The following is a 24,911-nucleotide window of genomic DNA, read 5'->3' as shown; positions in this document are numbered from 1 at the left end:
AGGCCAAAGAAGAAAATATGCATTTGTCTACATATGTAGATCCACATAAATCTTTCTGGCCATATTTGCCAAGTCTAAATTGGAATGAATGTGGTTGCTGCTTTTTTTTTTTTTTAATAATAATCACTGTCTGTGTTGAAACACTCAGCTTGTTTTTTTTGCCATGTGGGAAATTCTTCCTGAAACTAAATTATGACATTCAATTTAGCTGCAAGTTCAGGTTTTGTAATGCAAAAGATCAATAATAGTGTTTTTGTTTGTTTTAAAGAGATGTCTTGTTAGACCAACATAAAGGCTGAACAGAGAGTAGATAAACTGGGCCCATGATCTGAATCAACTGCCTCAAAGATCTGATGGACCATATTGAAATTGATTGTTGGTAATAGCTATGAAGGAGGCTGTGTGACACACAGTAGGTCATGGTAATGTGAGAATGTGAAGGAACTTCAGCCTGTGCTGAAGTGCTCTGAGGAAGAGGAAAGTTGAGGTGAAGAGAGCACAGAGTGAAGAGCTAGGAGCCAAGTTCAGGGTGAGATGGTCCAACCACAGCTGCAGAAAATTTCTGAATTCCCAAAGGGCCCCCCTGTTTTAGCATCTTCTGCAGCTGTTCCTACTGAATGGACTTCTTGGCTTTGTCCTCCCTTCCCTGCAGTCCAAGTAGTGATACCACATCTTTTCTGCAGAATTTACTGCTTTAGAGGTGGGTGGCCAATTTTATGCTCAATTACAGAGCAGAATGTACTCCCTCAGCCACTTCTGCATCTCTTCCCCTGTCCTGGCTTGGTATTTGTGAGCTATCTGATAACAATATTTGCCTCACCAGGGGACTGGCCCAGGCTTGATGATCCAGTGAATTTAGTATTAATGTGGAAGTGCTGCAGAGGTGGCACAACTGTCGGAAGATGGGCTGGAGTCTGTTTCTTTGTGCACTGTCAGCACTACCATCTTCTAGTGGCAGGATTGTTGGGAAAGATGTGTGAAAAGACAACACAAATGTTAGAGGCTCCAGGAGGAGTCTGGCATTTAGCAAAATGTCTTTCCTTGAAAACCGACAAGTTAATAAATGATGGAATCAAAACTGGAATCCTGCAGTGTCACTTCAGAGTTGGTGGTAGGAGCAGAGCAGCACTTTAACACTTTGCCTGAAGGGAGTGAAAAAAACCATTGTGAGTTAAAAGAAGAAACACTCATCTGGTAATTGCCTGACGCAATATTCTTGTCTACAATAAACTGTTACAATTTTCAGACTTCAGAAATGATCCTGATAAGTTCAGTTTCATGCTTGTGTGTGAAGTGGCCTGGTGTTCAAGACTGCTAAGTACCAGAAGTTGTATGGGTCAAGTTGTGCTAAAAGTATAATCTGAAAACAAGGTAGCAAGGCAAATGTTAGGACTTACATACCTTTGATTAGCAGTACAGATGTACAAATAGAAGAAAGCAGTTCCCTCTGTTTCAAAGCCCACAGTGAGATTCTAGAGCTGCTTTTAAAGCAAAACACAAAATCAAATATTTTTTTTACTTTTAAAATGGAGAACATTTGATTTTGAAGCCTTGAAGATGTGACCAGAAAGGCCCAGGATGCCATTTGAAGGACTGAGGTAGTTCCAGGATTTAGCGTTAACCTGTCTATCAGTAGTATGATACTACTTACCTGTCTCACATTCTGAGGGTTAATTACTTAGATTGCACTGCACTTTGAATGTATCTCATATCAGGTGATGTCTGTTGTCTGAATCAAAAGATTCAAAAAAGCACTAAGCACTGTTTTGAGTTTGTTTTCTTTTTAAGTCATCTGGCAGCACCTTTCCAACCTACTAGTGTGCTACAGGGTAAGTTTATTTTAGGACAAAGAGAAGAGCAAGCTGTTTTGAGATGTTTTCAGTTCACTTAAGGCATTTTTTACTTGCTATAACTTTAAGTAATAAATTGATTTTGAACATGTTAAAAATTCCTGCAGTTTGTGAATAAACATTTGAAATGCTGTTCTTCATGCCATAAGCTCCTCAAGAAATGTTTATTCTAACAGGAAAGCTTAAAATCTTTTTTTGCTTCATCTTTCATCAAACCAAAACCATCCTTTTCCCAACATTTTGAGGAGCAGTTGTGCCTCTCAGCTAATCATATGGGAACTGCTTTTGGCTTTGGGGGACAGAGAAAAATAAAAAGAAGTAAATAAACAAGGCTGCTAACTGTTATTGGAGACTATAGAAGAACAAAAGAGATGCCCTAGAGATTAGCTTGAACTAAAATCTGTCATGCTCTGAAAAAAACAACTGTGCAAATTCCAAAGTCTGCAGAAAGATAAAGGAGTAAGTGGACTGGCCTGACATGTAAAGACCAGTTAGTTCCTTTAGGAAAGCCTGGTTCACTGATTTGGACCAATCTCTGTCTGAAATGAAACCAAAATATAGCAGACAAGCAAAATGTCTTCTTAAACCCCTTTCGCAGTAACATGTGACTGAATATCAGCTCTAGACTCAGAGTCTGCCTTTGCTTCTTTATTAAGATGTTTGACCTAAGGTCAATGGATAAGTTCTTTTCAGCAGTCCATTGTGTGAGCAGTGGTCTGGTCTCCTAGGTCTTAGTGGAACAGTTTCTTTCCAGATCAGAGTGCTTCCAGCAAATAAGATATTTTGAGGTAAGCTCTCTCCCATGGGGCTAGTTGATCTAATCTGTTCTCTTTCCATCTCTTTCCTAGTCCCAGACTTTTATATTTGCTCACTTCGAGCTGTGATGAAGCTAGCTCTCTTTTGTAGTGAACTTTGCTGCAAGTGTGCGGTAAGTGGCCCAGCCTGTCCATATTCCACTGTATCATTAATACAGCTTCTCAGTTTTGACTTTTTCATATTGAGAATATTAAAAGGGAATTTCATAACACATATTATATACCATGATTTCAGGCTACTGCTAAGCTGCTAGTATAGATTTTAATATGTTCAAAAATTGCATTGGCTGTTGCCTGCCCTACGATAATGTATAGTTGTTTGGATGTATGCATTAAGTGCATAAGCAATTGTAGCTCTCCACTGGCATTTCTCCAGTAACATTCTACTTTTTTCTCCATTTAAGACCATTCCAGTCAGTTTTCATGGCCGAAGACATGGTCTTTGTCAAATAGATGATACTGTTTTGTGCTAATGTCAGCAATCATATCTAAAGAGAGAAGAGATTGGGTGAAGTAAACTTAGGCTTAATAGTGGTATTTTATCCCTGTTGCATGTGCAAATACTTCAGTCCTCTGTCTCCACATTCTACCAACTATCCAGTAAATCACCTCTTCTATCTGAAGTAGGGATCTTTCAAGTGAAGGAAGGCTTTGGAGCTACTTCTTTCCATTTTCTCCCTCTGGGGCACAGGTAAAGCCCCAGTCTCATGCAACTACCCTTAATATGTCACAAAAGCAGATCACCTGGGACATGAGTAGAGATAAATCTAGGCAAAACAAATGACTCAGTGTTCTTGTGTTCTTGGAAGCCACCTTTACTGCTCTGTTGTGCAACACAAATTTTCCCTCCCTCCAGTGCAGCAGCTGAAAGAGGTGTTGCTATAACCCAATGCAATAAATTTTAGGAGGGAGAAAGAGGACAGCAAAGCAATAGGACCACATTGTTATTTCCTGTTTGGTTTTCTGAATGATGATACTCCAGGTATTTGTGTTCTTACTTGACTGTCCACGTGCTATGGTTTGTGTTGTACAGCCAGCAGACAAGCCAGTTTTACAAGGTGCACTAAGGATGTATTTGTCTATGCCACGCTTGTTCGCAAACCCTATTCCTTGTTCTTCTGTTGTTTTTCTTTCTGAGTGGCACTTCTGTCACATTTTTGAACTAATATGATAGTCACAGACATTTTCGTAACCTGAAGGCTTGTAGAGAATTTTAGTTCCTATAGAAAAACGTGCAAATCAGGACATGTAAATTTGGATGGGGAGTAGTCCCTCTAAGTTACTACTTGTTTAGGTGTTTCAGGGCCTGCCAGAAAGACTCCCCTTTTTCTCTTTGGATGGATCTTCCCCTTGACAGTTGTTCTAGCCAAACAGAAAATGCCATTGCTAAGACAAATCCCTTTCCCCTTTCCACTGAACTAATGTGACATGATATTCAGTCTAAATAAATGCCATTAGCAAAATAAATCTTTCAGGGAAAACTGAAACACCTTCATGAAACCAGAAAGTGGTGACTCCTCAGAGGTTGGGTGGAAGATCAGCAAAGCAGCTGTCGTCGTTTCAAACACACTTTTCAGTGGGAAACTCAAGTAGTGAGAGGGGAACACGTGAATGCCTGCAGTGAAGGAAGGCACAACCCATTGCGATGTCTGATGGGAGGAAGGTCTGCAGAATATCGGTTGCTGCTGGTATTATTTCACTTCTCCTCTAAGAACTGTTCCTTTCTATGTTTTTTGGGGACTGCCAAAATTTAATTTTAGATTTCCATGGGCTAGAGCAGGCCAGGAGACCTCTTCCTCTGTCCAGGTTAATTTGGCAGACTAAGCTGGAGGGTTTCAGATTCTGGTGTGTGGGTTGTTGCAGCAGAACCCAGGTTCTTCAGTCAGATTGCATGTGTGTTTGTTTATTGATAATGCTTTGAGGGAACATGGTAATGCTAAATGACAGGCAGATCTCTCTAAATTTTACACTGCAGTATGAATGAGGAAGTCCTGCACAATAATTGGCCAGAAGGAATAGCAAGGTCTCTGTGGCCCTGAATTACTATACTAATTGCTATTCTTTCCCCTCAACTCTGCCCCAGTACTTTGGGTGACATAACTTCTGCCAAGCCTCAGTTAACTCATCTGTGAAACAGGGATAATCAGATTTGCTTACCTTATGGAGATTAATTTATTAAGTTTATATCGCAAAGCAGTGTGAAGGCAAAAATTTTATGGAAATGTTGAGTAGTAGCCATGTTACATTAATTTTGTTCGTTGAGTCTCATCACACATAATGTCAATGCACTTCTGCAAATTATGGAAGCACAAACTAATCAAAATATAGGCTTTTCTAATTCTGTTTTTATTTTGCAATATTTTTGCTAGTTTTCCAAATCAATATGAGTTGGGTAAATAAATAAATGGCATATCTTTTGTTTTGTAGTGCAGGCCATTTTAAAGTCTGCTCTGGAAGATGGCTTGAGATCTTCATTTTTTTCTGCTTCCTATTCTCTGATCATCTCACAGTTTTAACCCCTCTGTCCCTTGCTCCATCTCGCTCTTGTTGTTGTTGTTTTTTGTTTTGTTTTGTTTTTTTTTGTTCTGTTTTTTTTTTTTTTTTTTCTTCCAGTGATTCAACTGCACTTAAAACTCTTTGGCCCAATATTTCTATTTGCTATGTCTACTTTTGATGAGTTTGATTTGAATTTCACTGTGCCTTACCATCCTGACTGGTGGATATAACCTAGGAACTGAGTATCCACATGTGTAGAACCTACAGGGAAAAAAAGAAGCCCTTGTAGTTCATCTTCTGGGGTACGGTGACAATTGCAGGACAGAAAGTTCTGCTCTGCTGTTCCTCATTGAGAACAAATGTGCTTTTGCAAAACCACAACTAGGGAAGAAGGCAATACTTGGCAAAGAAGCTTCCATTAAGAGCACTTGCTGGAAATGTCTGCACATTGTTCCTGAAAAATACACTACAGGACACTGCAATCTTCAATTTGTATTATTTAAAATAGACAGAGAAAGAACTTTTCCAGGGGACCCAGGTGTCTTGTTGGGGAAGCTGTTGAAGGATACAGAAGCTCGTCACAGCCAGAGCCACTCCAAAAGCAAAGCAATCCCCTAGATGATCCTTGAGTCCCAGAAGTGGGTTGTCCAAGAGAGGAAGGCATTAACAGCAACAACAGAAGGCATGAAGTCCAGTGCACAGAGAGTGCTATTCTTGGTCCCCAGTGTAGTGGCAGAATGTAATTAGGTGTTCCTGTAAGCAAACCATTTTCAAGCAGACCTATTTTGAGGTAAAAGAGAAAGTAGATGGAAAAATAAGTACAGCACCTGTATGTGAATGATACATTCTCCCGGAAAACTGTGACTGCAGAGAAGCAGCATGCGTAATGTAGGTGTTTTCATTCTATTTCTACAAAAATGCCATCTTTAAAGGAGTGGGCTGGGTTTTTGTGTATCTTTGGGGTTATCTGCATTTCAAGCGATATGCCAGGGACCAGGCAGTACAATATGTATTTGGCATCCTGAACTCTCAGCTCTGATATGTCCAGCATCTCCCAAGGCTGACATCCAGCAGTAATCCCAAGTGGATTGGCCTGGCCAGCAAGCACCCCTTCCAGAACAAGGGAAGTTGATCTGGCTCCTGTTGCTTATTACAGTCATTATTATGGATTATTTCAGAGGGTGTTGGTCAAAGTTTGACCCTTTCCCCTAAGGGCAGACTGTATTCTTCTTTTAGTAGTGCTGTCTCAGGCTTCCAGGAATAGAAACTTCCCAATGGCTCACAAAAATGTTCTCTTAATCCAGGGAGGTCCTGCAATATTGTCACTTAGTGTATTTTCTGTATAAAGGAGCAATTTCAAATCCATTTTTAAAAGGCTGCAGTGACTTTCTCTTGGGACTTGTGTAGTTAAGTTCTTAATAACTCATTTGTTGAGCTATTCATTCTCAGGGAGTTGAATGTTCTCCCTGTGCTCCTGTGGGAACACACCAGGCTCAGGCTCTGCATATCAGCTGTATGTGGACAAAGACTTCATATCACACTATCATCAAGGATGAGATCGAGTGCACCCTTAGTAAGTTTGACATCATCACCAAGCTGTGTGGTGTGGTCGACAGGCTGGAGGGAAGGGATGCCATCCAGAGGGATCTGGACAGGCCTGAGAGGTGGGCCTGTGCAAACCTCACGAGGTTCAACAACGCCTAGTGCAAGGTCCTGCACTTGGTTCGTGGCAATCCCAAGCACAAATACAGGCTGGATGTAGAATGTATTGAGAGAAGCCCTGAGAAGGACCTGGGCGTGTTGGTGAATGAGAAGCTCAACATGAGCCAGCAATGTGCGCTTGCAGCCCAGAAAGCCAGCTGTATCCTGGGCTGCACCAAGAGAACTGTGGCCAGCAGGGTGAGGGAGGTGATTCTCCCCCTGTACTTGGCACTTGTTTTACCCCACCTGGAGCCCTGTGTTCAGCTCTGGGTCCCCCAGCAGAGGGACATGGACCTATTAGATAGGGTGAGTCCAGAGGAGGGCCACGAGGATGATCAAAGGGCTGGAGCACCTCTCCTATGAAGACAGGCTGAGAGAGTTGGGGTTGTTCAGCTTATAGAACAAAAGGCCCTGGGGAGACCTCATAGGAGGCCTACAGGAAAGCTGGGGAGGGACTCTTTGTCAGGGAGTGTAGTGATAGGACAAGGGTTAGTGTTAAACTAAAAGAGGGTACATTTAGATTAGATATAAGGAAGAAGTTCTGTACTATGAGGGTAGTGAGGCAGTTGAACAGGCTGCCCAGAGAAGCTGTGGATGCCCCATCCCTGGAGGTGTTCAAGGCCAGGCTGGATGGGGCTTTGGGCAGCCTGGTCTCGTGGGAGGTGTCCCTGCCCATGGCAGGGGGTTGGAACCAGGTGATCATTAAGATCCCTTCCAACCCAAACCATTCTGTGATTCTGTGAGTCTATGAAAGTTACCTGTAACAGTTACCTGTTACTGTACAAGTGTGTGTGCACAGTCTGTCCTGCAGGAATACACCTGAAGAACCTGTCTTTGACAGGAGCTCCTTGTTTCTGTTTCTTTTCCTCTCTGATCAGTCACTGGCAGTTCATGGAAGCACCAAGCATCATGATGCGACACATGAAGTGGATTATTCTCTAGATCAGGACTGGGCAGAGGCAAGGCAGGCATGTCAAACACAAAGTCAACAGGCGACTGTTGGAGGAGGCATTTAAAAAGAGTTGGGTATTCCCCTGCCTACATCACATGGAAAGATAAAGGGTACATACAAATTTCTACCACGTGCAGACATCAGTTTTATCTTTTGGGCCAGCATTTATTTTTTTATTAACTTTGAGAGAGGAATGTGATTTTTTTAAATGTCCATGCTTAGGAGCAGAAGTTTGACACACAGCATCACCTCAGCAGTCCACCAACCACTGGAACAGCTCTGGAGGTTGGGTTTTGCTGTGAGGGGCAAGAGATCATTGCAGTAATTGTGGTTTTCTTTCATTTGGATTGCAGACCCTCCTGACTGCCTCTGGCTGCTCTGTTGTACCTCAGGATGCCTTCTTTTGCAGAGGGTATCACTGTTGTCAGGCTGAGTAAAAAGGGTGTTTCCCACTGTAATGAAAAGTCGTGAGACAAACTTTCTAGGTAACAGGTGAGACCAAACTGTAAGACAGAGCAAATAGCACCATTAAAAACAGATAGATCTGCTGCACCCAGGTTTCAGTTGTGTGGCAGAAAGTCTTCTTTTGAAGGGGCAGAATGGACAGAATGGAGCTGTGGCTGAAAGAAATCTCAGCCCACTTCATTGGCACCAAGCAGAGGTCAGCTCCCAGGGAGCAAAAATCTGCCCTGGTAGCGTCCAGAAGCAGAAATCTGTGAAGCTGTGCAGCTGTAAGCAACTAGTTCAAATAGAAACTAAGATGCAAAGAAATCTATAGTATTAGAAGCAGGAATGTAATTAAAAGAAGTTCATGGTTTGGGCTTCACAAAGACCAAGCTAGGGTAGGCTGATGCATCCTTGAGAAAAAGGAGAACAGGCAGACAGCTGCTGTTAAAAGTAATAAACAAAACGAACCACATACAAATTGAGTAGTCTGGTTTTCTACAATGTTTACAGGCGCTGCTTGTAATGGGGGTGTTTTTTTCAGAATATTGTTCTTTCAATTTTCAACATGGTCTTTTAATAGGTACTGAATGGCCTTTTAATAGGTACTGGCCAAATTGTAATTTCTTAGGTCGTACAGAGGAAAAGCCACTGTTGGCTCAGTTTCTTTCTTGAAAGTTTTTAACATTTTACTGAATGCTTTCATGCAAATGTATGGCGGAATACCTCCAACTGATAACTAGTTACACATACCTGTGAAGTTAAAATGTAGTGTGTCAGTGTAGTAGCTAGTGCAAATTAAATTCACAGATTGAACTGGCAACAAAGGGGAGGAAAGGGTCATTGACTATGTGAGAGGCTCAAGAAATCCAAAGTAATACATTTTTGAGACAGAATGTTCAGCATCATCGGTTAGGTAAAAGTGGTAAGATTTCATAAAATCCTTACAGTATTGTAAATGTATCTACAAGGCAGAATATTAATATTGCCAGCATTTATTACAGCTGAATAAAACATGGTGTTTTCAGATCATGGGGAGTCATGTAAAGCTTGTTCCCATTCACATGGATCCACATCTCCTGGGTCTTGTGCAACGAAGGAAACCAAAAAAGCTTAGAGCAAATTTCTACTGAAACCTAAGTATCAGGGTTTTATTTATATATTGATGATCCCTAAATATTTTTTATTGATTTAAATTTAATTTATTTATAAGCCAAAGCTTTATTTAAATATTTGTTTATTTTTATGATTCCCACATGAACATAAAAATGATATTTTCTCAAAACGTTATTTGAATTTCTGAAAAAGTTGCCAAGACTTTTTTTTTTCCACTGCAGAATTCCTCAAGATTTTGAGTTAGTAATAGCATCTAAGCTCAGTGATTTTTCTGTTTGATGTACTGATTTTGAACAACTTCAGTGTAGGTAACTGGACTGTGTATTTTACTTGCGTAGAAGCAAATGATGTTGTCATGGAGTTATTACATTTTAAACACTGAGTGAAATTTTCCAAAGTTACTTGTCCTCATCTTGGATCAGTGAAGGTATTTGTGCTTCTGAAATCAGCCAGAGGCAGGCACTCACACATTTCTGTACATCTGGGCCTTGAAAGCAGGCCTGGTGTTCCTGAGCTCACAGAGGTCCTCCTGAAAGCTGTACCCATTTTCAGCATCTCCAGAACCTGGCCCTGTTATATATATTTTTCCAGCAAAACCTATCATGTTGCTTGTTGCATGTAATAAAGCCTGCATACCTTGTGGGACAAGCAAGATAGTGCTGGAAGGATCACAAAGGTTTTTGAGCATTGCACCTGGTTGTGTCCCCTAGTGTCTCCCTTGCAGTGTAAAAGTTTTGACAGGAGGATAATTTATTAAGCTAAAATGTATAACCGTGGAAGAAAAAGTGACTTGCTCAAAACAATTGTTGCTGTTAGCAAAAGTGTCTGAAGCTCTTTGATACAGCAAATACAGGGTATGAATGAACCTTTCGTTGTGACATGAAGTAGGTCAATGTGTGTTGAGCAGGCTGTAACAACTACTGGCTTCTGCTTGAATTATGGAGAAAGCTCCCGCATAGATGTAGTGTATCTTTATAGAAGGCACATCTTCTAAAGAGAGGGAAGCCAAAGTTTAGTGCTTAGATAAGGACTCAACATCAGATGTGACAAATCACAGTTCCATCTATTTTTATTTCAATAACATTAAAAAGCAATGGAGGGGAAAGAAATCTACTTCTGTGCTGTGAGAGTAGCTTTGACTGATGACTAAGTGCCAGCCTGGGGAATTACAGCAGCTCTGTGTGGCACACTTCAGTTTTCCTGAATTTCGAAGAAACTGCAGAGTTTGGCCTGCAGGTGCCAGCTTGGTTCATTTTTAAAATTTACCTGAAGAGGTGTCATGTATTGTCTTCAAAAGCACAGTCCCTCTTGCTTTTATACAAGAGGCTGAGCCACACTGGCTACTACAAATAGCAATAAAAATTTCCTGTGCAAAATTTCCTTGGGACCAATGGAAATCATAGCCGCTGCATTAATGAATGTTGCCTCTCCCTGTGGCTCTCTGTTGCTGGTCACGGGCTTGGAGGATGCTCAGTGAGCATCTGATGAGCTGTTTTTTTCCTTCAAGGCAACCCAACTGCAGCAGGCCATGCTGCCGAGGGCACTGGGCTGCAGGAGAGTCACCATTTCTGAACTCACCTCTGATATCAGCCCATTGCAAGGGTCTGGATTTCTTGGATGCCCATGTCTTCATACACGCCATTTGTCTCAGGGGAGAGAGCTGTGAGAGCCAGAACCATCACAAGTCTGAGCAATTTCCTTACCCCAGATTGATGTTTCACATATGACGTCTGCTGACAGCAGGGAGAGTATGACAAGGGCCTTGAAGAATGAGTGAATACATACAAGTAGTGCTAGTAAGACTGAGGAAAGTATGAAAACCCACTGAAGTTTTGTAAGCCATCAAAGCAACGAGACATTAAGGATGCCTTGGATATTAGAAGAGCTAACTGATTTGTTCATGGGAGATCCAGTTCAATTGGCTTCTGAGCAGGCACCTTAGCCAATTCTAAACGAGTCCCCTTGTTCTGGAAATAGCCTAGTCACCAAAAATTGTGGTATGTGTAGGTTGATCTACCTATGAAGAATTAGGGTAAATTGTCCTGCATCAGACGCTGCTGTTGCAGCTGGATTGCTTCTGTTCCAAGCCTAGCTCTGCATTATTCCGCTGTCTGTAGTGTGGATGTGCCATCTCTCAGACCTGCAAACAGTAGTTCAGGGAGAGGTAATAAAGATTAAACGTGTTTGAGAAGGAAAGAGTTTGGAGCAATATGAGCCTTTGAATTACAGCAAGTTGCCAGGATTTCTGAAGGAGTCTCAGACTGAATAAAGTGACTGTGCTGATAATGAGACTATATAATCTCCTGTGAAATTCAGCTCCCCTGCAACCGTCAAGTCCTTAAACCTTATTCTAGAATGAACTAAACTTGTTGCAGGGAAGAACAATGGCGGCAATAAAATATATTGGGAAACATGGCTAAAGCGAAACAATGCATGTCAGAAAGGAATATTTTGTAATTCTTGCAGATGCTAATGAATTCTAAATATACAGAGTTAACTTCAGGAACAAATCATTGTTGATGACCTAGGAAGTAGGATTAGTATAATTTTATGACTGACATAAAAATGGGTGCTGCATAACACTGCAAATGCTTGTATGTGTAGGTAGTTCTGTTGCAGGAGATAGTAGTCTTTTCAATGTACTTGCAGTCTTTAAGGAGGACTATTGCTCAGCTGAAGTCATATATCCCACACTTTGATTTAATTTCCTATCCATTTGATTGTTCCTTTTTCTCTTTGAATGAAATGAAGTATTGAGTTGGCATGAAACATGGTTGGTTTTGGCTGTAAATATTGTGATGCTATTATATAAATTGTGGGCCTGTCCCCTCCATGAGAAGGTGTGTTCAAATCTGGTTTTTGCATCTTGACAAACATCAGGAAAAAATACCCAGGCAGCACAAGTTGTCTGAGATGTGAAAATGTACGAGATGTGAGGATGAATGAAATATATTAGAACTGCTTAGGATAGGGAGGAAACAAATGACAGGTGACATGATAGAAGAATGTAAAAATAATGAATAGTGCAGAGAAGGCTGGCTGCATGCTTGTACTTACTGATCTGCAGATATAACAAGAACATCCAATGCACTTAGAAGGCACCACATTCAAAAGAGTTAAAAAAGAAATCTTTTATGACGAAAGTGCATAAATAATCACTGACACAATCTTCTCTTGAGCAAAAAGTCTCCAGTGGGTTTGTGGGAAGACTAAACTAATATATTGAGTGGTGTGAATGAAATCTTTCTACTTCAGCACATCCACTCAGCCTTAATGGATGAGAAGAGTCTTCCTCCATTGACTTGTTATTGGAGAATTGTTGTTTGCTGGGCATGGGACTGCTGTCTCAATGAACTGGCATTGGATGCTCAAAAAGATCAGAGAGCTGTTGATCTGCATTACAGCACTAATCCTTCTGTTACTGTAAGTTGATCAGTCTTCAGTCCCCGTATTTCACCTCTTGTTATTTGAGGTTTTTTTTTCTGTGGGATAATGAAAAACTATTTTTTTAACTCACTTGCAGATTACTACCTCCAGATCAAAAAAGCACACAATTCTTGTTTGATATTTAACTCAGATTTTTCTTTGGGTACCCCCATGGTAGTCAATCAAATTACCCAGGACACTAGCTACATAGAGGTTGTTCCTGAAGAAGCTGTTTTTATGCTGAAATAACATCTGTTAGATGAGTAGCAGTTGCAGAAATAGCAAACTACAGTGGTGAAATTTTGCTGCATAGTTAAGGTGATATGGAACCGAAGATTAATGCAATGTGAAAATCAGTGTGAAGATATAAATTGAAGGAAACACAGCCACAGCTGCCATGCTATTCTAAATTTGGAGTAAGGGCCTGAAGAAACCCCACTGCAGCAGAAAAGAATGGAATCCCATATAAAGGCCAAACAGTGTTTTTAAGTACGGAAGTATCTTCTGCGGAAATGAAAAGCAGTTTGTTTGTGTTTTTTTTTGTTTTGTTTTGTTTTCAACCTGAAGTATCTTTTCACAGGATGGCAGGTTGTTTAGAATAAAAATACTTTGATTTCTAACATTACAAGAAAGATGTTGACAAGGCAAGTCCTGTATAAGGCTACCAAGATGGTCAGGGGACTTGAGCACAGGGCACGTGAGCAGCTTGAGTTGTTCAGACCTCAGGCAGGAGTTAATGTAAACTAGAGATACATCAACAGTGTTTTAAATTGGGAGTTCCCAAACCTCACTGCTGCAGCTGCCTCATCTTCAGTGGTACCTCCTCTCCTCTGACGTTGCCCTGAGGCCGACAGGGACCGCTGCTGCGGTTAGTGATGTTGACGCTTCTTCCGTCACTGGGTTCTGTAAAGGCTGTTAATACAGCGGAGATTATCTGTGCCGTTTAACCCCTGTCATGTTCTGTCCTGCAGTCATAAAAAGCATCATAGTGTCTTCACTGCAGGGCACTTCCCAGTGAAAGGATTCTCCCACAGTTAAGTTATTTTTTGAAAGTGTATGTGCCAGTATTATCTGGAAAGGAGAAAATCTGGGTATGTATTTTTAGACTGGAATCCTGTGCTGTCCCTTCCTTCTGAGAGCAGCATGCCATCAAGGACATGGTAAGATGAGCTTTCCTTTTTTCCCCGGAGGGGCTGCCAGTGAAGTTGGAGCGCATGATCCCTAGTGCAACAGCAAAAAGAGAAGTTTTGAAACATCTTCAAAAACTTTTTTAATCCTCTCTCCAGGAGGACAGAGGTATTAATAGATCACAGAATAGTTTTCCTCATTTGATTACAAAGATAAAGTTTCTAGGTGCCTTTCCCCCCCTTTTTTTTTTCTTCTTTAAAGATGAAAGTTGAGTCTCCTGTTGGGGGTTCCCCTTGGTCCAACTGGAACAAGGATTTGCCACTGTTTCTGTGTCAGGCATCAAAAAGAGAGTTACGAAAAAAGCTCTAGCATTTTGAAGTTTTTTTTTTCCTTCTTTATGAGGTGTATTAATATGGTGTTTTTTCAGTGTCATGAAAATGTTCAAGAGAAAAGACTAATCACCGTAAAGCTTAAATGATTCTGATGCAATTCAGTGTTGACTACCATATAAATGTGACTACAGAGTTTTCATAAACACTGACCTCATCAAAAAGACATTCGTTACATCAATGGCTATAACAGCTGAGCATTTAAAATACAACCTGCAGCCATATATATTTTCCTTCCTTATCCCTTTGCTCCTTGCTGGGTTGTTAGGATGATGAACGAGATAATCAGAAATATCATCTGTAATTGAATTCAATAAACCTGTTTGAATTGGCACAACTGCATCTTTGCAAAGAATATTTTCCTCTAGGTGACTGACATTTTTGATCTACAGATGAAAATATCAGGGATTTTTACTACATTAAGTCCTAATGAAGTGAGCCTGCATAACAGTTTACCAGGTCCAGCTCTGGGTCTGATCCTGTGAGCTGCTACATGCATTCAGCTCTTTGTGAACCTAGACGGAGATAAAGATGATCACAAGCCACAGACCAAACTCTTTTGTGGGGCGTCCACAGTGAAAATAAATTCCCTCACTCACTCAAAGTAAATCCTTCCTGAATATGAATATAATTTTATTTCTTCAGCTACGTGTTTCACAAAGACATGCAGCATGGAAAATGTTAGGTGAGCTTTAAAATACTTGTAAATGCTGATGAATGAATACTTCTGTTGTGCAGAAGTTAAGTCCAAAATAGACATAGTAAATGTCCTGAAAAAATATAGATTGCAATAACAGATTCTTTTTATTTTATTAGTTACTCAACAAAAAGCATTTCAAAACCAGCGAGTAATGAATGATTTAACAACTTCATTTGTAACATACTTAATATACTACTTTTTCTGCTTTTCCATTGAATTAGTGCATTGGGTGATTTAGTGATTTCTGTTTAGATCTAGCCAATGTCTGATAGGATCAGACATCAAAGCAGTCATAAAATTAGAACAATAAATAAGTAGTCTGACAGATTCTTTCAATATTAGCTTAATTCGTGCTCCAACTTATCAAGGGTAATATTTATTATAGACCTAAAGGGCATGGAATTAAAAACTATATGAATTAGCAGGAGAATCCTGACAGTTAAAGTCGATTTCATAGCCTGTGTGTTTCCTTGCATGGCTAAGTAGGGAGGTTATGCCATTAGAGCCAATAAAACAGCATTGGGATAGATGGCAGGCAGGATGAAAAGTGAGCAAGTGCTGCATGTCTATGTAGATATGTCTTTATGCATACTAGCTTAAATGAATGAGGTGAAGTGCAGGAACCAACCACCACAAGTTTGTGCCCAAACTTTATATCCTTTTGTGCACTAAAAGCCTGCTGGTGCTCAGTGTACATTGACAGTCCATTTTCCCTCTGTCTCCACGACTAAGTGGGGAGGTCTTCCTGGTGATATTTTAAAATAAAAAGATACAATCTTCACAAAGTGAGCATTGTAAAACAGCCTGTTAGGGAGCTAGTTGCAGGAGGGAGATAGAAAATGTGAAATGGTGCTTTTTGCAAGCATTTAAACTCTGCCTCTGATGAATGGGAGGGCGTTGACTGTTTGCCTGAAGGAATCTCCTGTGAAGAGGGCATGAATAGAAGTTGCTTTTACTCCTGTTAGGAGACCTGTAGGCATCCCCACAACACTGTGTGGGTGCAGGGACTCTGGGCTTGACGTTTCCAGAAAGCCAAAGCTTAAATCCTGGACTGAGATTTTGACAGTTTCACAGGTGGAAGGAAGATGGTTAAGTCAGTTGGAGTCTGAGTACTGGCTGAGTCACTATGGATACACTTTTCTTCTCCCCATCTTTTCACAACAAGTCGGCTTGCTTTGATCTGGGCATTTTTGTGCCTGGTTCAGTTAGGCACTGACAGAAGAGCTGCAGTTTTTGTTACAAGAGAAATCACGAGGATGGCTCTTCCATTTTTCATTTTGCTTTGTGCCTTTATAAAGAGGGTATGGGCTTCTGAAACGTCTGTCTCTGTGCCTTCCTTGCTACAATGGTCTAAACTGTGTCTTGAGTAACATTAAAATGTACATTCATTGCTTGTCTTTTTCCAGTAGAGGTAGCAGCCTTTGCAAAAAGGAAAAATTTGCAGTGCTTTGCACAGTGTCCTCTTCAGGAAAACCAATATAGAAAATCTCCAGGGCAGTTCATCAAAACAGATGTATGAAACCTTCAGGGGACACCCTTTTCCCAAAAATACACCCTTCCTCAATTACAGGCACAGACATGTTCCTGTAAGCAAATTTTCCAGAGACACGTCTGACAAACAATTCCTTCCTCTGTGCTCCATGTAATGAAAATCTACTGCTTCATCCAATTGGGATTAACAGTTCCTGCTTTAAATATGAGTTTGGGCTTGTATTGCACTAAAAGAATATTTTCCTTCTGGGCTGCAGGAAACACCTTACGCAGGCAGGAATTCTTAACAAGTCCCACAATACCCATGTTTGGCACATGTGCATATAATAGGTGTACCTGGAGTCATTCAAGTGTTCAGAAGTACAGTTTGCTTGTTTTACATCTAGATACAGTGTTGTAGTTGCAGAAGTCTCTCATTAACAAAACAAAAGTTACTTTGGATGATAGAAAGGAGAATTATTAGTTGTCTTTAAGCTGTTGATCCTGCAGTAGTTTTGCACCTTTCAAAAATTTAATTCCTCATCACAAAGGATACTGCCTGCAGCGCTATCCCACTATAAAGGAAGAGGAGGAATGCTGCCTGCTCTCTCAATACACCAAAAAGAAAAAGAGGTTCACAGAAGGAGCGAAGCCTGATGGGCTTCCAGCTTTTGAAGTCTGTCAGTCATCCCTCCACTGACAGCAAAGAGAGGCTTCCCGTAGTTCCTAATGTTGCTCTGGGGAGTTCTGTTGGATAGGGGAGGACCCTGGTCCAAGACTACAAGCAGATCCCTCTTGGATCTTCTTCCAAAAAAAGACTTGAGGCAGCTGGTTGTTTACCAGCTTCAGGGAATGCTTCAAGCAACGTCTTTTGTGCCATCCCACATCTCTGTTTACCTACCTCCACCTCTAAATGCTGTGGAGCAGCTCCTTTTCCTCTCAAGTGGAATCAGTGAACATGCCCTCCTACTTACACCTTGTCTGAATTTTCTCTGTGATCTTACAGTGATTTATGTTAAGGGATAGATAGATATGTGTGGTGGTTTTACCCTGCTACACAGCTGAACTCCACCACAACCACTCTCTCACTCCCCCTTCTCAAAGAAAAAAGGGGAGAAAATACAATGGAAAGGGCTCAAGGGTTGAGATCAAGACAGGGGAGATCGCTCGCCACTTATCATCACAGGAAAAACAGACTCAGCACAGGGAGATTAATGCAATTTATCGCCTATCACTAGTGGACTAGAATGGTGAGAAACTAAAAGTAAACTGAAAACACCTTCCCCGAACTGATCCTGTGGGGGCTGCCCACAGGCAGCAGCTCTTCAAGAACTGCTCCAACATGGATCCGTACCACGGGGCCCATCCCCCAGGAGCAAACTGCTCCAGCACGGGTCCCCCACGGGCGGCAGCTCCCCCCAGACCCCCTGCTCCTGCGTGGGCTCCTCTCCACAGGATGCAGCTCCGGCCCGGGGCCTGCTCCTGCGGGGGCTCTCCATGGGCCGCAGCCTCCTCCAGGCCACATCCACCTGCTCCACCGGGGGCTCCTCCACGGGCTGCAGCGTGGAGATCTGCTCCGTGTGGGACCCATGGGCTGCAGGGGGACAGCCTGCTCCACCAGGGGCCTCTCCACAGGCCGCAGGGGAACTTCGGCTCTGGTGCCTGGAGCACCTCCTGCCCTCCTGCTGCACTGACCTTGGTGTCTGCAGGGCTGGTGCTCACTCCTCTCTCCCAGCTGTAGCACAGCACAGCAGTTTTCTCCCTTTCCTAAGTCTGATCTCCCAGAGGCCCAACCAGTGTCACTTGTGGCTCGGCTGTGGCCAGCTGCAGGACCCTTTGGAGCCGGCTGGAGATGGCTCTGATCTGACATGGGGCAGCTTTTGGGATCTGCTCACAGAGGCCACCCATGCAGCCAACCCACCAAGTCGTTGACATGTAAACCCAATACAGTGTGGCACTTCTGTAGCCTCCTGCTCCATCCATGTTCTGGATGTTCAGCATCAGATTTTGGTTCTGCTTTTCATGGTAGTACTGAGCATCTCTTAGACTTCAGTAAAGCCGTGCCAATAGTAAGGTGATGCTTTTGTTGTGTGAGGTGTCAGAATTCAGCAGCTAGTAGCTTTCTCTCTAAGCAATACATTTTTTTGTTTTGGTTTGGTTTTTTTTGCTTCCCACCTACCTTTCCCTCCTCAGGGAATTTCACAAATAAATTACTGATCTAGACATACATGAGCACACTGAAGAGTAGGGTATAAAAATAGTTCGATGCTTGTAAAATGGATCATTTTCACAGCCAAAGTATTTTTGCTCTTGTCTCAGAGGAACATTCAAAGTGCATGGAAAATGTTTTTGCAACAAAAATTATTGGCAATTTTCAGCTAACACAAAAATATTGGAAGTACTTTTCTTTCTGAACTCTATTTGAGCACTGCTCAGTTGAATATAACAAGATATAGTTGTATTATAGAGCTTATATACTAAATAACATAGGAGAGTACCTCAGTTAGAACTGTATTTCCATCTTTCCAATTACACATGCTTTACAGTATAGAGATCTACCAGTATGAACGTTAAACCAAGATACGTAGTTGTTTTCCCCAAATTCGATTCCAGTGTTTATGGGTTCTTTGTCCTCTTTATAAATACGGCAGGACTGGCTTTGGAAAATCTCAGTTGTCTCTGTAAAAGTCTTCTAAATGTAAATGGAAGGTATAAATCAAAGGCTTGCATTGCTTTTAGAAAGCCTGTACATGAGCTAGTTTGAGGACAGGGAGCAGTCTAACACAGCAGTACAGAACTTGGAGTGGGCTGCAAACTTTCCCAAGAAGCAGGGCAGATTTACTGCGTGTGGGCATCTCCACGCTTGCCTGCAAACAGTTGTTTAATCATGGCTCTATTTTGTGATTGTTTGGTGGCTATTGCATTTCTGAAAGGAAACACAAATTAGCCAAAGTCTCTTATGCCTTCAGCCAGACAAACTTGCAAAATCCCACAAGCCTCTACTTGCTCTTCCATGAATCTCTGCTACTATGAGGAATATGAAAATGAATGTATTGCAGAGTGAACCCATTTCACTGATCTGTTGATTCTCATATAGGTTACAAACAAGCAGTATCATTTACATTTCAGTGACACTCTGAAGTTAGCCAGAGGGATATGAGGGATGTTTTCAGTTAAACCTAAGAAAGCCCAGGTGAAGACTTTTAAGTGCTGGTACTGGGCTGTACCCGCTGAAGATACCACATCTTGCATTGACAGCTGCTTTTGAGAGCCCAGAGCAGTAGGAGCTAAGCTAACAGGTTCTCTGGTTTTGGTCCTGGAATTGTGGTTTTAGGCTGTAGCAAAAACTTCTTTTGATATTTAAACATTCCCAGTCTTCACTCTTGCACTCATGCAGTCCCCTGTGTTACCGCATCCCAATCAATGAACTAAACTGGGGAGCTGATCTAGCTGAAAACAAAAAATCAGAGAGAGAGATGTGGTCCTTCAGCCAGGTTGGTGTCACTTGTGTGCACAAGCAGCTATGTAGCCACAAAGCAGGAGCAGTGCTGCTGCAGGAGTGAGTCGAGCAAGGGCTGCTTCAGCTGCTACCGCTGCTGGAGACAGGGCTGTTGAGACACAGCATTGCTGCTCTTCTAAGGGGGAGAAGATGTAGGAAGAGAATAATCCATGGTTTTGGGGGATGTCTAGCAGAGAAGTCACATGGATGCCCTTTACCTTCTATTGGAGACTGTCCTTTTCATACAAAAATAGTTGATTACTGCCTTTCCACTTTGCAGGCAACCTTTGCAGCTATTACCACATCAAAGATTACAGTTTAGATTAATCATATATGTGTTTGAACTTAGTGCTCTCTCACTACCATAGCTGTGATGGATGAAGAGAAAGAGGCTGATTTTACCTGTTAAATTTGAGGGTGACAGATCAACTGCTAGTCTTGCTTGTCTGGTAAACAGCCCATTTAGCCTGCTCAGATGTTTCATGATAGACTTCTTTATTCCTTATTGAAATATCTAATGAAGAGGAGACTTAAGCAGATATGATATTACTTCGACAGGTATGTGTCAAGCATTAATACACAAGGTTTTACCCTCCTTATTTTCCAGGGTTTGTAGTAGGAATTTTACTCAGGCATATGTTGCCACTCCACACTGCCAGATTATCTCTGGAAATACCATGTTGTCTCCCATACAAGTTCAGCAGTCCTGGAGCAGGACCACTGATATGCACAGAGATGGTCCTGTACATAACATCCAGGTATGTCACATGTGTGTATTGCATTCTCCAAGGATTTCAAAATTTTTCTTTGGATGGGAGCTTCTACTGAACTGAGCTTCTTAGGAAGGCTAAGTGAAGTGCCTGTTTTTCTCTTCACATGTTAAATGATTCATTTAATGACATTCAGCACGTCCTTGTCACTCACTGTCCTCCCCAGTCCTGCTTCCCCTTCTGATACCTGCCATAGTCAGAGGTGTCTGATGTTTGACAGAGATGAACACGTTAGTTTAGGCAGGCCAAGCAACTCTAAATAAGGTAACTGGAATTGATCCCATTTTTATAGCTGAATGAATTGCCACCTCTGCTCATCTACACAGGCTGGAAGTTTGCGCATTCCTAAATATTTTTTACGGGAGCGGTTTAAGCTAATGGGTTTTACTGTGTTGCTGGTATGGCTAGAAGCATGGACACGGTTGGTTTCCACAGTTCAACTGATGGATGGAAGCTGTGTAATTCACTGTAATTCAAGCATCACGGTATGTGAGTACACTTAAATTTCATTTTTGGCATTGTCTGTAATTCTTGAGATACTCTTCTTGCTTGCAAGCAAAAGACCAGGTAGTTCTTTCTGTCTGTGCATTGCTTCCTTGAGCCTGCTTTTACTGTTGCTTTCTACCACTTAAAACCAAGTTTGCCTAGCTTGTGGTCTCTGGAGAAAGCAGAAAGCATGCAGGTGTGCTTGTCCTGAGTAGCAAAGGCAAAGCTAGTGAACATCACAGATACTATGTGTCTATAGGTGTGTTTACAACACTAGACAGGGTACATTTTCCCTAAGACACAGGTTTGGTTCATTCCTTGATTAAAAAGAAAAAAAAAAGAGAAAGCCAATGATTTCAACTTGGTCCATTTATTCTTTTAGTTGGTGACCTTTACAAGCCATGCAACACTTGGAGCTGGGATGTCTGTTCCTCAGTGGTATAGGGATTTTTTATGCTATAAGCCAAATTTAACTGTTGTGATCGTTTTCCATCAGAATTTCAGTACTGAAGGGATCGAGTTCATCTAGATCGAGTCAATCTTTTGTGGTATCCAGTCTGAGATTTACAATGGAGGCCCTTGTAAGGGCTGGGAAGTAAAATGGATGACATGTCAAAGATGGTATGAAGCTGAAAGAGAAGTGTCAACTGGAAACTCAGCAGAGAGGTGGAATTGTGAATCCTCTCCAAGTCTGTCCTATGTTTCTATGATTTGTGCAGCGTTTCTAGGGGGTTAATGAGTAAGGCTGACCATGCATGGTACCTTTGTGCTGAAAATAGCTTTCAGGCAGATTTTACAGCTCCTTCGTGTTTACCAAGTAACTTCAGTTGGCTCCATGTACAGGATTTGCCGCTCAATGCAGCAAATGCCAAATCAAAAAGAAAGTAGAAAGAAAAGAGTGAAAGAACAGAAAAAGAAGATTGAAAATGAGAGTAGTTGCCATTAAAAACAAAACAAAATGCACAAAACCCATAATCCATAACGGTAATAGAGTTGCCATGTGTAATGGTCATGTCTGTTGCACAACTCAAGGCAGCACTGCAATTGGGAGAAGGGGGAGTAACGCTCTGATTCTTGTTGTGGTGAGTGTTCAAGGACATCTTCAGAAGAGACACTGATTTTATATGCAATGCTGCCAAGGTCATCTTTGAGGAAAATCTCCAGAGAAACTTATTTATTACTAATTGTTCCTCCCCAGTTGTGTTTGACTGCCTGCGCCCCCTTTCCACCTGTTACAATGCAGCTGCAGAGGCCGTGGCTCCCCCTTTGCAGCAGTGGGAGTGAGGAAGATGCAGTTCCTCCTTGCTCCTTGTCCTGCTGCTCTGTGCTGTGCTGCAGGCTGATGCTGTGCTGGGCAGTAGGAGCTGCACAGACTCTGTGCTGGAAGCCTGCACATCCAGGAGACCCGGTGCTGCATCCCCAAGGATCAGCAGAGAGCAATACAGTGCTGCTGCCTGGGATGTGCCAAGTGCTGAGATCCTGAATATTCAGGCTAAACGCCGTGGCTTAATGCAAGGATGAGAAATCATAAAAAGGAGTGCTCTTTGCTGTCTCTGCCTCTCTCTCTCACAATATTTTTAAGATGGCTGAGTTGTGCCAAAAGATACAAGTTGTCTTTGAAACAATTTTTAAGTGTAAATGTGACATTTCCTCCACTAATCACACTTTCTTCAGGTGAAAGATAATAGAGTTGTCTGACTAGCTCAGCCCTTGGTCTTTGCTGGAGTAGTTACTCCGGAATGAATTATGTCCATAGTGGTGGCTTTGTAATTTCTGTTCTTTTTTTGCATTAAGCGCTCAGCTCATTTAGCATCTCAGTTTGAATGTGAAAATGTTCTAAGAGGTGAAAGATCAGTGATTTATATGTAGTACCCACCATCCTTCTAGTCCTAGTTCCATCCTTCACCACCCTAGTCCTCAGTTTACTTTGAGCTGATGTCACAGCAGATACATCAGTGCAGTGAACCTACTGTATTTTTTCCCAAAACATTAAAAATCCATGCTAATTTCATGCCTGCTAATGCTCAATCACAGGACATCTTCAACTAGAAGTTAAACGATAAAGTAGTGCTAGCATGGATGGTATATAACCACAGCTGATTACTTTTTTATTATTCATTTTTTATGTTTGAAAATCCACGTATGTGTGTGCTCATTTCCATCATCTTCTCTAACCAAAAGCAAGACATTCAATGTCTCTAGCCATATGGATTTCACATACCACTCCGAGCAACCCAGTCTTATATGGTAATGACTCAACAACTTACTGAATCCAGTTAGCAGCTTTATAGATCGTTACTCAAAGTATCTCATAGTTAAGTTTCATAACAGTCCCAGTTGGATTATCTCACATCCTCCATGTAACTATTCATTAAAGGCAACCATGCCTTCAATCAGCAAAGGAGTGATTCATAGTTATTACTTCTTTCTCTCGATCCCCACACCCTACTTCTATCCAGCCTTGCTTCTCAATATGTGAACGCCAAACAGTCAGCTTGGGCTGCTGTCTCACAATATAGGGGAGTAGTTAAAGGCAGCGGTCATGAACAGATTAATCTTTAATGGAAGTAATCTCTTAAGCGTCGCTGCTGTGTTTGATCAAATACTGAAAGAGTGAGCTTACAGGCAGAGCTCCGTCTTTGCAGGGCCTGTATTACGTTTGCCAGAAAGGAGAACTTTGCTTGCATAGAATGAAACTCATGCTAGAGCAGAGGCCCTATGAAGGACCCTACACTTGTAAGGTCTGCTTAAACCATTGATCTCAGACTTAAGTGGTGGCAAAAGAGCTTGAACTATTGCAAAGTTCACTGGCATAGCTGTATTTGCTTACCTCTTCTCATGCTGTCTTGAACACATTCTTTCATTTCCTAACCAAAGTGGTGTATCATCATTTTTAAGAAGAGGATCCGAGTGGCTGCTTCTGCTGATCAGTTTTAAAAACATTACTACCCAGGGAGCCATCCCTCTTGTTTTGTAAAACGTCAGCTAAATCCTCAGTTGGCATAAAGAGATGTCATTCCATTGCCTTCAGTGGGAATAGGTCAGGAGATTGGACTCAGCAGCATTTGAGAACAGCCAGACATATCTTTTTTCCTTTCCCTTACATCTGAGTCTCATTTTGAACATAATATTTTTACATGATCTTTTTACATGAATGTGCTTTAGTGCTTATGTGAATTCAGTGAATTGCCAACTTGTGATTTTAGCCTCTGTTTCCACATGCATTTCTCTTGCCAGCATAAGGTTTATGCTGTTCTCACCCCCCGCACTGTGCTGGCACAGTGACTGGTGTGGCTGTTCAGTGAACCTGATTGGGAATCTAAGTCTTTATTTTTTTTTCCTAACTGGTAATTTTTCAACCACATCAGCTCCCTGGTGTGCTTCATCACACATGCAGCCAGTCAGACAGATGTGCTGGTTGAGTACAGTAGGGCAAATCTGAGAAGGAGGGAAAAGGACTTGGAGACAGGTTAGAAGAATCTGTGCAAACAGGATGCTGTTGAATATGAAACCTCAGTTTTATTGACTCATGCATGTGCTACTGAAATGCTCACCTGGTATTTGGGGAAAAAATAGATACAGGCTCCAGCTTGAAGAAAGGGAAAGGGAAAGGGAAGGGGAAGGGGAAGGGGAAGGGGAAGGGAAAGGGAAAGGGAAAGGGAAAGGGAA

The 24,911-nt window shown here is 41.7% G+C and overlaps 1 protein-coding gene and 1 long non-coding RNA gene across 13 annotated transcripts in view; both read left to right on the top strand.

Annotated features, from left to right (window-relative positions):
• FARS2 (phenylalanyl-tRNA synthetase 2, mitochondrial) overlaps positions 1–24,911 on the top strand; it is a 264,849-nt gene that overhangs the window by 207,989 nt on the left and 31,949 nt on the right. The window contains exon 9 of one of the 12 annotated variants that reach the window (XM_080581821.1): positions 2,699–2,778. The exons of the other annotated variants lie outside the window; for them this stretch is intronic. Coding sequence (XP_080437947.1) covers positions 2,699–2,756 — 58 coding nt within the window. The 3' untranslated portion in view covers positions 2,757–2,778. Of the gene's footprint in view, positions 1–2,698; positions 2,779–24,911 lie in introns of those variants that run through there. 12 annotated transcript variants of the gene reach the window in all.
• On the top strand, positions 2,789–24,837 carry LOC308190453. The gene is made up of 2 exons (XR_013947211.1): positions 2,789–20,744; positions 21,083–24,837. It is a non-coding gene; the product is annotated as an uncharacterized lncRNA (long non-coding RNA).

This window comes from Anser brachyrhynchus, assembly GCF_964034855.1.
Source record: "Anser brachyrhynchus genome assembly, chromosome: 2".
Classification (NCBI taxonomy): Eukaryota; Metazoa; Chordata; class Aves; order Anseriformes; family Anatidae; genus Anser; species Anser brachyrhynchus.
The sequence above is the reverse complement of the archived record's forward strand: the minus strand, read 5'-3'. Positions and strand labels throughout refer to the sequence as shown.